The 13137-nt window shown below is 32.8% G+C and overlaps 2 protein-coding genes across 2 annotated transcripts; both read right to left on the bottom strand.

Annotated features, from left to right (window-relative positions):
- Positions 1 to 598: 598 nt before the first annotated feature.
- LOC121739177 lies at positions 599 to 1865 on the bottom strand. Its single transcript, XM_042131525.1, has 2 exons — positions 914 to 1865; positions 599 to 746 (listed from the first exon to the last, which is right to left on the bottom strand). The coding sequence occupies exons 1-2, from the start codon at positions 1817 to 1819 to the stop codon at positions 729 to 731; spliced, it is 924 nt and encodes a 307-aa protein (XP_041987459.1). The 5' UTR covers positions 1820 to 1865; the 3' UTR covers positions 599 to 728.
- Positions 1866 to 3767: 1902 nt separating this feature from the next.
- LOC121739176 lies at positions 3768 to 5063 on the bottom strand. Its single transcript, XM_042131524.1, has one exon. It carries the CDS (start codon positions 4993 to 4995, stop codon positions 3943 to 3945), a length of 1053 nt encoding a protein of 350 aa, XP_041987458.1. The 5' UTR covers positions 4996 to 5063; the 3' UTR covers positions 3768 to 3942.
- Positions 5064 to 13137: the final 8074 nt, after the last annotated feature.

Raw genomic sequence — 13137 nt, 5'->3', positions numbered from 1 at the left:
TTTTTAATTTATTGGGAGCTGGAAACGAGTCCTTTGCTCCAAAAAAAATACAATAATAATACAAAATACAACAGATTAAAATTAAAAAAAAGGAATGTCTTTCTTCTATGTTGGTTCTCACCACAGGCTCTCACCAATGTTCACACTAAGCACTATTTACAAAAAAAAAAAAACAAAACACTACGGTACCTATTTACAATTATTTTTAAACTTTTTCCATCGTTGAGCATATATAACGGTATAAACATTTGAAGAAATTGTAATTAGACAGTAAATCTTCTGGGCGGCGGGGTACACTTATATCTTCATCTTTACAAATTTTATCTATTTCAGAGCAGAGTAAAATTCTGTCCAGACCTAGTGCTTTGCAATCAAAGATTATATGTTTGAGGTCAGCATCATTTTCTAAGCATTTGGGGCATTTTGCATCATCTAAAATTCTTAATTTATGGAGGTGGGAGGGGACCAAGCAATGTCCAAATCTCATCCTTGTTATTACTGATGTGAATTTTCTTGATTCAAACTGTACAGTGTAATACCATGGGACTGAAAAATCTTTCTTTATGTCACTGTACCATTTACCCTTATTACCCTTTACTATATTCCAGATTCTTTTCCATAGCTCAAACATTTCATCTTTGACAGTCAAAAAGAGGTCTGTAAATGGCACTTTTATGATGTCCTTATGATCCTCATCTGGTGGTCCTCTAGAGGCTGTATCCGCCCTCTCATTTCCAGCAATTCCTCTGTGGGAGGGAACCCATAGAAATTCAATATTAATGTTATTACTGACTAATTCATGTAGAATGTTTTTGATCTTAAAAATTAAATAATTACTTTTGAAACTTAAATTACTATTATCTAGAGCTACTAACACACTTTTACTATCTGATATTACAAGAAAATTATTTACATATGACAAAGTTTTTATATATTGTAATGCCATATAAACAGCATAACATTCGGCTGTGTAGATAGAACACATATTACTGATTATAAAACATTTGGTAACATCCAGAAATTCATCATAATAAGCCGATTTAACCTCATCTATAGTTTTCGACCCATCTGTATAGATTTTGTAAAAGTCTGTTTTCTTTTCTATAAAACTGAGAAAGTCGGTCTTACCATAGATGTCTCCAGTTGTTACCAAATATTTTTTCTCTAGAGAACCTTCAAAGTTGTCATAAATTGGCCATAGATCACTAGAATAAATGTCATTTGTCATATTTAAAACCAACTGTAACAAAGTCGGCATCTGTGGCAAAATCCTTGTAGAAATAATTTGTGATGTTATTACAGAAGAATCTAATAAACTAGTTATTTCCTCAGATACTTTAAGTTTTCTTACAGGAAGTGAGGACTTAATTGCAATCATCTTAACAAAGTATTTCTTAGCTAACATGAGTCGTCTCAAGAATAAAGGAGGAATATAAGTTTCAACTTCCATTGAGTTTATAGGGGTGGATTTCATCGCACCAGTTATAATGCGCAGTGCTTGATTTTGAATGATATCTAACTTTTTTAGAAGACTAGCGCTAGCATTAATATATGCTAAGCAACTATAGTCAAAGTGGCTCCTAACTAAACTTTTATACAACATTGAGAGAATTTTTGGATCAGCACCCCAAAAAACTCCTGCTAAACATCTCAATATATTGAGTCGCTTGTAAGCTTTATTACATATATAATCTATATGTACATTAAATTTAAGTTTGTTATCTAAAACTATACCTAGAAATTTATGTTCATTTACTAGTGAGATGATTTCATTATTACATTTAACTTGAACATTACATTGACTTTTACCAAAAGTCATAACTGAGCTTTTTGAAGAATTAATATTTAGTTTTAGTTTGTTATTATAATAATTTAACAGTTGCTTAAGAGCTAAATTAATATTACAATTGGCCGAGCGTAGTAGACGATTAATACAATAGATAACTATATCATCAGCATATTGTAGAACATTAACACCTAATACTTTTACATATTTACAAATTTGTGATGTATATAAATTATACAGGATTGGAGACAATATCGCTCCTTGCATTAAGCCTTTATGTGCAAATTTTGGACCATGTAGTATATCATTAAATTTCACATAGACAAGACGGTGATTTAAGAATCTATATATCCAATTTAAAAACCTACCAGGAATCCCCAATTCACTTAAAACCTTAATAAGTACAGACAAATTTACATTATCATATGCACCTTGCACATCTAAAAATACACAAATTGCATTTGAATGAGCCATTATAGAATTCTTAATATCATTTATAAATGAAACAAAGCCATCAACTGTACTTTTTCCTTTACGGAAACCTAACTGAAAATCTGGTAATATTGAATTAGTTTCTGTAAAATAGTCTAACCTAACTTTTATCATATTTTCAAAAACTTTTCCAATGCATGAAGTGAGTGATATTGGACGGTAAGAATTATGATCATGGATTGGCTTATCTTTTTTCAGAATGGGCAAAACACACTGAGTTTTCCACTCGTCGGGAATAACTTGTTTGGACCATAGGTGATTGTAGATATTAAGAAGAACTGCTTGTGCATTTTTGTGTAAGTTTTTAATCATTAAATATGGAAAATTATCCAGTCCAGGAGTAGAATCTCTTCTTGACATTAAGGAACTATAAAATTCATCCCAGCTAAAATCTTTCATAAAGAAGTTGAAATATTCACTATCATTATTACTTTTAAATATATCTTCTAATGAACTTTCACATTCTTCATCATTTGTAAATTTGTCTAAAAATTCTGGTACAAAACTATCACATTTACTATGTATGCTAGAACCTACACGCTTATATTTTTTGATAAAATTCCAAATATTCGTGACTGGGGTGTATCTATTAAATGTAGAGCATAAATTTTGCCAACTTTTTCTCTTTTCCTCTTTTATAATCCTTTTTTTGAGTGCATCTAATCTCTTATAATTTATATAATTTTCCATACTTAAATTACTTCTATATTTTTCCAAAGCTTCTCTACAATCCTTTACAGCCCTATCACAAATATCATTCCACCACGGAGCAGGTACCTTTTTTTTAAATTTTTTAGATGAATTAGTTATTATAATTTTTGGAACACATTCATCTCTTAAAGTGTTTAGTAGATCACAGAAATGATTATAACTTTCTAAAGGATTTTGTAAATTATATTCAAAATCTTGAAATAGATCTTTTGACATATTAAAGAACTTATCCCAGTTAGCTTTTTTGAATAAATACTTATTTACATTTTTATTTATGTCATATTGCATAGGAGAAGTATTAAGTTTTGTAAAAGTTGGAAAGTGATAACTTCCCAACGGATCGTCACCGACATGCCATTCACAATAGGGAGCCAACTCTGGACTCACTAGTGTAACATCAATTGCAGAAGTGTTATTGTTTGGTCTGCCTACTGTAGTAGCACAACCTGTATTTAAAATACATAAATTATATTCATCTATAACTTCATACAAGTCTCGTCCTCTTGTATTATTTATTGTACAACCAAAAGCTATGTGATGGGCGTTACAATCACCCGATATGATAATAGGTTTAGGAAGATTATTAATTATTCTTTTTAATTTTGTTTTATTAATTTTGTTTCTAGGTGGACTGTAAATGCAAAGGATTGTAATGGAACCTATACCTGTTTCTATGGTTATGGCAATAGTCTGTATATCTTGATAATTTGGAGTCGGATGCTGCACATACTTTATAGAATTCCTAATAATTATTGCCACTCCTCCGTGTTCATTTGTAGCATTTTTATAAATGAAATTATACCCAGGGAAATGAACCCGAGGACTTGAAGTTTTAAGCCATGTTTCATTTAATAAAGCTATATCTATTTCTTTATCTATTAAGAGTGATTGAAGTAAAGGTTTTTTATTATTTAAACTCTGGATGTTATGCTGTACAATATTAATACTATCCATTACTTATTAAAGTTTTTAATGAATGTTTCTTTAATATGTGTTGTAGTCTTAATCTCATTAGAATTTCCTATACTTACAATAGTGCTTATTATGGCTTCTAAAATTTTTTGATTATTAATAATGTCCTGGGCTGATATCTTTTCTGGAACAATTTTAACATTTTGAGGATTAGCTTTTGTAAGAGGTGGGAAAGATGTTAAATTATTTGTTATGTCTGCATAAGTAGAATTATTAACTCTCAAAGATATGTTTTTCTTAATTTTAGAAGCCTTAATTGGGCACTCCTTAGAAATAGCTAGGTGATTACCTCCACAGTTTTTACATTTTAAAACTTCTGATGTGCATTCTTTATAAGAATGATTCTCTGCACATTTAGAACATGCTTGTTCATTAAAACAATATTTTGCAGAGTGATTGAAAAGTAAGCATTTAAAACATTGTAAAACTGGAGGTATATAATTATGAACCTTATATCTCCATCCATCTAAGAAAATGCATTGTGGTAATACAGTGCCAGAAAAAGTAACAGTAATAGTATTTAACGGAACAAATGTATTATTTTCTTTTTTCATAAATCTACGTATACCAATTATGTCAATATCGCTACTTATTTTTTCAAACAAATCCCTATTACTAATTTCCTTAGGAATGTACCTAACTACCCCAACCCTTTCCACAGAGGCTGCTGGGATATATGCTCTTAGATTGTTTTCTTGAATAAATGATGCATTGAGGAAATCATTAGCTAATGCCGCTTGTTTGAAAGTTATTTTTATTTTGCGGGCGCTTATTCTAGCTCTTTCATAAACTCCTTTTGCGTTTTTGAAAATTTTCGAAAGGCTAAGGGGGTTCATGTTTCCTATTTTTGTATCCTTATTACAATGTTCGACAAATACAATAAAATCTCCGTTGTAATTATTGTCAGGATATTTTCTTGAATATGAAGGTTTAAGAAAGGGTTTGTACTTATCGCCTGAGTTTTCAATTATTTTCCTTTTCTTCGATGACGAAGATTTATAGTTAGGATCATCTCCGTCGCTCTCGTCCTGCATATTATCTACTTTTAACTTACTTTTAATGTATAAAAACTATAAATATAATTTTTTGCAAATTGTTATTCAAAAAAGGCGCCTTCCTCTTCCCGCCAAAAAGAGCAAGTCATCAGACGTGGTCAACAATTTTCAGTGTTGCTACTGTAATAAATAATAATCAGATCAGTGCATTGAGGTACTATAGACTGGAGAGAACCTTATATCGGTGTATAAGCGTCAAAAGCGTGTAATGTTATGTCCTACTTACCAGGACATAACAAAGGAGTCGCTCTGCTTAATTCATGGAATAAAAGTGTTAATAAAGGTTTTTAGTGAACATTTAATGCTAGATATTGTTGAGTTTTGTGGTTAGTTGGTTACGCTAAATAATAAACCATAAGAATGGTCAAAGAATGCCTCAAACACGTGGATTTAACATTAAATACGTAAATTTTGAACAAAGTTTTCTGTTCAATCGGTATTTTTGTAAGCTAAAAAGATAACTTATAAGTTTATTAATCCCTTATTCGTGCTATATAAGGCATTAGTGCTAAATATGTGACATCAATTAATAAATTGGCTATAAAAATTGCATAGCTATTTACGTGTGTTTACGGATTCTCATCACCTGAACTATAGTTAATCGATATCATGAACTAATTGACTTTCTTTCCTGTATCATAATGTGCTTCGAAATAATCGACAAATAGAAATATTCAAGAAAATAAACGCACACTACTTAACTTGTATGAAAATAAGCACAAAATGGCTACGCGATGACGGGCTAAGACTACATCTTAGATACTATAATCATAAACATATAATGCTATACATTATAAGTCTATGACTATAATACTTTATCTATCGATCAGTGATTGTCAAAAATATTGTTTTTTTTAAATATGGCAACTCAGCTAAAGCGCTCTGGCCGTAGGGACCCATGGTAGGGACCATAAAGTTAAGATACCTAGCGGAATACAACAATATCGAGCTGTCAAACGAAACCAAAATTGGTTTTCATCTGTGTAAAAAATATGTACTGCATGCACTTATACAAGCATGATTGAACATGAATTCTATAAGATTAAATTGTCAACTTGCGGCACGTGCCGACTGGATGTCAAAAAAAAGAGTGCTACTGTCATGTATCACACATCTCTTTTTACCACGCAGTGTTACTGATAGTGACATCTCTCTTGCTCTGGCCTTTGTTTCTCTATTCCGCTAGATATTAACTTTATGGTAGGGACTTGCTCTTTTTGGCGGGAAGAGGATGGCGCCTTTTTTTAACAAAATTTTGTTAAAATTTTTATTTTATAGTTTTCTTACATAAATAAAAGTAAAAACAAACAAAATGCAAGGTGAAAGCAATTTAGATGATGCAAGTAGTTACGAATCGTCTTCATCAAAGAATAGAAAAATTTTCGACAGCCCAGGCGATAATGAGGGATTTTCATTTATATTTTTTAATTTTAATTTTAACAATCTTAACTAGATGGCGTAAGGATAGACACTTCTAGATTTTCTATTCCTCACCGATCTGAAATTATCTGCAGGTTGGTTGTCTGCATAATAAAAACTTGTCAAACTGAAACTTGACAACTGAAAGAGTTTTGGCGGGCATGTCACTTTCAAACTTCTTCTACTTTTTATTGTTGGTGTGGTTTTTATTATTTTTTCCCAAATTGTGTTATTTGGGTTTTTGATATTCATTATTGGTAAAATATTAGCCATTAAATATCCGTTATCTTGCACAAGTGCAGGAATAATATATATTTTGGTTTTGGCAACATCTTAATGTTGTCAAAACCAAAATATATATTATTCCTGTGACATTTGGTGTGAATATCGGTAAATAGGGCTATTTCTTCCGTGAATTTTAGCTAAAACATTATATAATAACTTTATTATCCTATTCATTGGAATATTATTGCGTCTTTTTCAAATTGAAATGTATCAAGTTTTACATTCTTTTGCCCAGTTTTGTAGCAATTATTGATGGTATTCCCTGGTATTACCCTATGGTATTACCGATAGTTATCTACCCATGCGCCATCTAGTTACTAAAATGGAAACTGTTTGACAATCAAATTAAAAATATAGGAAAATCCCTCATTGTTATATTATTAGATTGTTTTCGTCTATTGCAGGTGGGTGAAACTTTCGAACAAAAAAAAATTGTGTTCCAAATTTAAACGTAGCAACTAAATTAAGTTGGATAATCTGTGCAATTTTTAACCAAGATCGACTGTGATTGGTTGATAAAAAAGACGAAGAAGAAGTTTAGGTAAAACTCAAAGTTCGATTTTCAGTTAGTGAAAATTATTTTGTAGCAACTCTTTCAAAAATTGTAAATTAGTGGATTAATTATTGAAAAACAAAAGGTAAGCTATTGTAAAATGTAAATATAACCGTAAATTGATAAATTGAAGCAAAACATAACTATGTCATACCGTGTTCTAATATAGGGTTGCTGAGGATTCCTCTTCCGCTTCCTCATAATGACTTCCTCATTATTTTGGGTTCCTCAACCGTTACCGCATCCTCATAAATAAAAAAAAATCCTCTTCCGCTATCGCTTCCTCAAAATTTATGAGGAATTTATGAGGAATTTCACTGCGCATGCGCGTCGCGTATCCAATCATGGCAACGCACACCCCAGAGCCAGAGAATTATATCATTCACTCATCTTTTTTTTGTGTGCGTTGTTGTGTATGTTTAGCCTGGGAAAATTAAGAAACTCAGATCGAATAATTCGTGTAGTTTTGAATTTTGGTACTGTTGTTCCTAAAGGTGTCCAGATGAATATGTAATAAAAGTCTCCGAGGGTGGGACAAGAGCCGGCAGTGGGGGAGGGGGGGAAGGCTCTTTCTGAAAATATTAATAAATAAATAAAATTAGATATATATAATCGAGGTAGCGTATTCCCGTGATTCCTCCTTCAAAGTTGATCCTATCTAAATTTATTCTTTTTAATATCTTCAGGAAGAGTGAGTCTAGTTTTTATTTTATCGTAAACATCTTTCAAATTTATTTTTGGTCGGTCGATTGGCAGGGTACGGGGCATTCATTTTTTTTTGCAATTTTTAAGGGTCATATTATTTTTTATTTATTAGTAAATTTAGAAAAAATCTAACGTAGCTTTAACAGAGCTCATAGTATTGTATAAAAATCATTTGTCTAAACGCATTGTCCAGGGAGTTAATTGAAGAATACGTTTGTATGGAAAAACAGTGCGAGCGTACCCTTTTGATACTCTGTATTTACTAAAGTAATGATCGTACAGTAAAAATGTTTGGACGTAATTTATAGTAAATTTAATGTAGATAATTAATGTAGAAGTCACTAAAGAGATATTTTAAATAATTTTCGAGTCACAAGCAAAAACCTTGAAAAAGATACCTGTCCCCCCCTCCCCCACCGCCGGCTCTTGTCCCGCCCTCGGGGACTTTTAGTATATATTCATCTGGACACCATTAGGAACAACTGTACCAAGTTTCAAAAGTAAACGAATTATTCGGTCTGATCGTCGATTTTGAAACTAATTTTCTGAGACTAGTTACTGAACTCCTCCTTAATTGATGGACCGATTTTGATGATTCTCAAAACATACACAATAGTGTATGTTTTGAGAATGGTGTAGATTCATAGTTTGGTCCACTGGAAAATGCCCTTTTAATTTATTTTTGTGTAATATACCTATGTAGTATGTACCTAGTTATGTATAGACAGGACAAAGACTTTTGGGTTGGGTCCGCTAGTATTTATAATTTCCTATCATCCTCTTCCTCATCCGCTTCCTCTTTCGCTTCCTCATCCGCATCCTCTTCCTCATAGTCACTTCCTCAACAACCCTATTCTAATACAAAGTATGTCATAGTGATTATTTGCATATTTGTATAATAATTTACAACTTAAACTATAATAATATGAAAAAGATAGATTATTATTTCATGGAAAATATTATAATGTATCAATATGTATGCAGTTAATTTCGAAAATGTTGAAATGTGTCTATTGATTTATTGTAGTAATTAATTGCACGTTAAGGTCATTAACTATAATAATTTATGTATGGAAATGTAGTAAATGAAAAACTTTTCATTAATTTCAGATTTTTAGGTCCCTGTACTAGTTTGCAACATTTTAGTCTGCAGGCAATGGTTGTTAAGGAGATTTAAGGAGGAGGAGAAGGAAGGTATGGGATTATGAGAGGTGCGGCCACTAAGGGAAAATCCTCTGATCAAGTGAGGTGGTATACAGCTGGCCTAGCTATGTACAATAATTTTTATTGAAATAAAACATTTATTTGAGCTCATTTCTTTTTTTTTTATAATTTTTGGTATGTCTAGAGTGGAAGGTTTTGCACTTAAAAATTATAACTTTAGTTTCAATTAAAAAAAAAAGTTAATTTTTTTCTTCTAAGTCCGACCTCTTGTTACGTTGTATATGACATTCTCTTTGGTCTATTGCGCTCCATGCGATTGATGCAGGCCCGTAGTGCTGTGTGATACTGTATAGTGTTAAACTAAACAATCTTATCATGCGATGTCCATGTCGATCTATTTATTTAAAACGTAAAAGATTTTTAATATTGATATGATAATAACTTACGTACAAACTTGAGACAGAAGTTCCCTTATGTAGGGACTCAATAAATTAACCGACTTGGTATTGCACTATTGCATGGATCTCATAAATTTTTACGGTATAAAAACTGAGTTGCGAGACTTGGTTTTTTTACAGGATGTTTTTGTTGGGATATAATTATTAAGGCCTTGGTGAAAATTTCAAATGCCTACCTGTAATTGCCGTTATTGATAAAGAGCAAAAAAAAGCTAAAAAATCACGTTTATTCTATGGAGCCCGCGCATATGACGTCACACCGTAACCGGGCGCTCGCGTCGTACTGCTCGTACAGTGACAACTTGTTTTACCTAAAGGGACCGTGCACAAACTATAGCGCAGGGTTGTTGAGGAAGTGATTATGAGGAAGAGGAGGAGGAAGAGGAATTTTCACGCCCAAATTTAGAGGATGCGGATGAGGAAGAGGATATTTTTTTGAGGAAGAGGATGCGGATGAGGAAGAGGATGATAGGAAATTATAAATACTAGCGGACCCAACCAAAAAGTCTTTGTCCGGTCTGTACTCTGTACATAACTAGGTACATACAAAAATTAACTAAAAGGGCATTTTCCACTGGACCAAACTATAAATCTAAACCTTTCTCAAAACACACACAATAAAGAATCATCAAAATTGGTCCAGCAATTATTAGGAGGAGTTCAGTAACATACACAACACACAATTTGATTGAAATTTTATTGTCAAGCTACGGAAAATTATAAGATTTCTTGAGAAATTTGAGTAATTTCAAGAATGAGGGATTTACATTTATATTTTTTAATTTTAACAATCTTAACTAGATGGCGTAAGGATAGACAATTCTAGATTTTCTATTGGTTCCTCACCGGTCTGATTGTAGTTTGTTTTGGTTTCAAGAATTTGTTAAAATCTGATTAATTTAAGTCCAAGAAATCGTACTTGATTTTGATCAGTGAAAAACCGTGCCTATATTTAGCGAGTTCCGTTTAGTCCGTTTATTTCTGCGTGACAAAAAAATTAAATTTCACTTAACAAAAGTAACCGAATTCAATCGGGCATTTTCTGAAACCCGGCTCGATTTGATCTGAAATTTAAACATGACATGACGCCATACGACACGACATGACATGACACGATACGACACGACACGACACGACGCGACACGACACGACACGACACGACACGACACGACACGACACGACACGACACGACACGACACGACACGACACGGCACGGCACGGCACTGCACGGCACGGCTCGACACGAAACGACACGACACGACCCGACACGACACGACACGACACGACACGACACGACACGACACGACATGACACGACACGACACGATACGACACGACATGACACGACACGACATGACACGACACGATCCGACACGACACGATCCGACACGACACGACACGTCACATCACATCACGACTCATCACGAAACGACACGATACGACACGACATTACATTCGTTTCCGAGTTACTCTCAACGAGCCCTTTCATTTGATAAACATATTGCAGAAGTGCATTAACAATAACTATTCCCGTGTCTTGGATGAGCCGCCATATTTGATGTAGAGTGACGTTACATTCGTTTTCATGTTACTCTCAATGAACCCTTTCATTTGATACCTATATTGCAGTAGTGCATAAAAATAACTATTCCCCTATCTTGGATGAGCCGCCATATTGGATGTGGAATGAAATTACATTAGTTTTCGAGTTACTCTCAAAAGCCCTTTCATTTAATATCCATGTTGTAGGACTGCATAGAAAATAACTATTTCGCCATCTTGGATTTAGAGTGATGTCACATACCATATCGTGCATTGTCATCCAAACTAAACGTGTATGCAAAATTTCAGCTCAATCGGATAAATATATCTACTTCAAAATTGAGTTGCAAGATTTCACCCGAACATACATACTTACATACATACAGAGCAAGTTAAATAAAAGCTTTTAATAATAAAATAGTGACAGACAAAAGTTGTAAAGATGGTATCGAGCGAATCGTAGAAGGTTGATGAAATAAAAGCATTTATTTTAGTGAACTTGTTTTATTTTATTAATCCACAAGCATTTTCAATATTTATTATAAGTATTTTTGCATCTTCATTATTCTATTGCAATATTTATCGAGTTTTTACTTTGTATGCTGATGGATGCTGCTAATTACTTTTTCAGATATTTTCATAGATAACTAGATAAGCTTTATACAAAATACATTTTTATTCACGCTTTTGTTCTTTGTTTACGGTTAGAAACTCATCCATATTCCATACTCAATATTATAAATGCGAAAGTGTGTCTGTCTGTTAGCACTTCACGCCCAAATCGCTGAACCAATTTTGCTGAAATTTGGTATGGATTTACTTTGAGCCCCGGGAAAGGACATAGGATACTTTTTATCCCGGGAAAATGTACCGTTCTCGCGCGTGTTAGAGAATAGTAAAAGTCTTGAATTATACATTGAGCGATATTTATTCGAGCAGAGATTTACCTTACATGTCTCAAAGTTAATTACAGAATGAATCAATCAATGCAATATGGCTGGCTTTTATACCATTTTACACAAAAGAAACGAACTTCCGTTGACCATTCAAATATAGCAAAATCATAAAGAAATACATTAAAATTATAAGAATAAATAATCCTCCCGCCCATTTATAACTAACTAATTGTCAAAATCAAGTACCTATTTAAAATATAATAATCACTTATTAAAATTATATAAGTATAGTGACTAACATATTATACTGATTTAAATAAATAAATTTATTATCATGTAGCTTGTCCATTGACATCCGCTAACACGCGATAAATGATTTTTGGCGCAACGGAGTTGCGGGCGTCATCTAGTCTTTTACTTTAATTCATTGTATAGTCTTAAACATAAATAAAATCACTTATAAACTAGCCGGGGTCAAAGAGAATGCGAAGCCAAAGTCACTCGAAAGTTAGGTACTTCTTTTACACGCATCGTGTCGCTGCTGTCCAATTACGACGCCCCATATTGTTTCTGCACGGTCCCTATACACTATTACGGAGTACTACTTATACTTTTGATGCAACTTGTTGCATTCTAGTTGATGAGTTTTTTTATTTTCTTCTCCAGGAAAAATTGTAGGTAGGTAAGTATATTATATGTATGGTGTAAGTACAGGATTTTCCGATCTTGGTCAATTAAATGAGCGGTGCTTATGTATGTAAAATTTAGATGGAAGCCAGTTTGGATGTTTACTGCTGTTTACTGAAAGAGGACAACGGTTAAAGGTTAGGTCAAATTGTGATTTGTGTTCATCAAAAATGAATTTACGGTTGTAATCTACAAAATTCAGTGTTTTTACGAGTCTGCACATAACATTAAACATTCATGGAACTCTTTAAATACTTACGTATGTTTTTACCGGCTTTTGTCCATTTCTTTCGTTTTTCAGTAAGCCATGGCATGTGAATACTTTTGGCAGGAAAATAGTATTTTACATCATTCGATTTGCCTTTATTTTTCTTGTATGTATTAGAACATCCGGGAATACAACAATGCATTTG

This window comes from Aricia agestis, chromosome Z (genome assembly GCF_905147365.1).
Source record: "Aricia agestis chromosome Z, ilAriAges1.1, whole genome shotgun sequence".
Lineage (NCBI taxonomy): Eukaryota > Metazoa > Arthropoda > Insecta > Lepidoptera > Lycaenidae > Aricia > Aricia agestis.
This window is presented reverse-complemented; position numbering and strand designations above follow the sequence as displayed.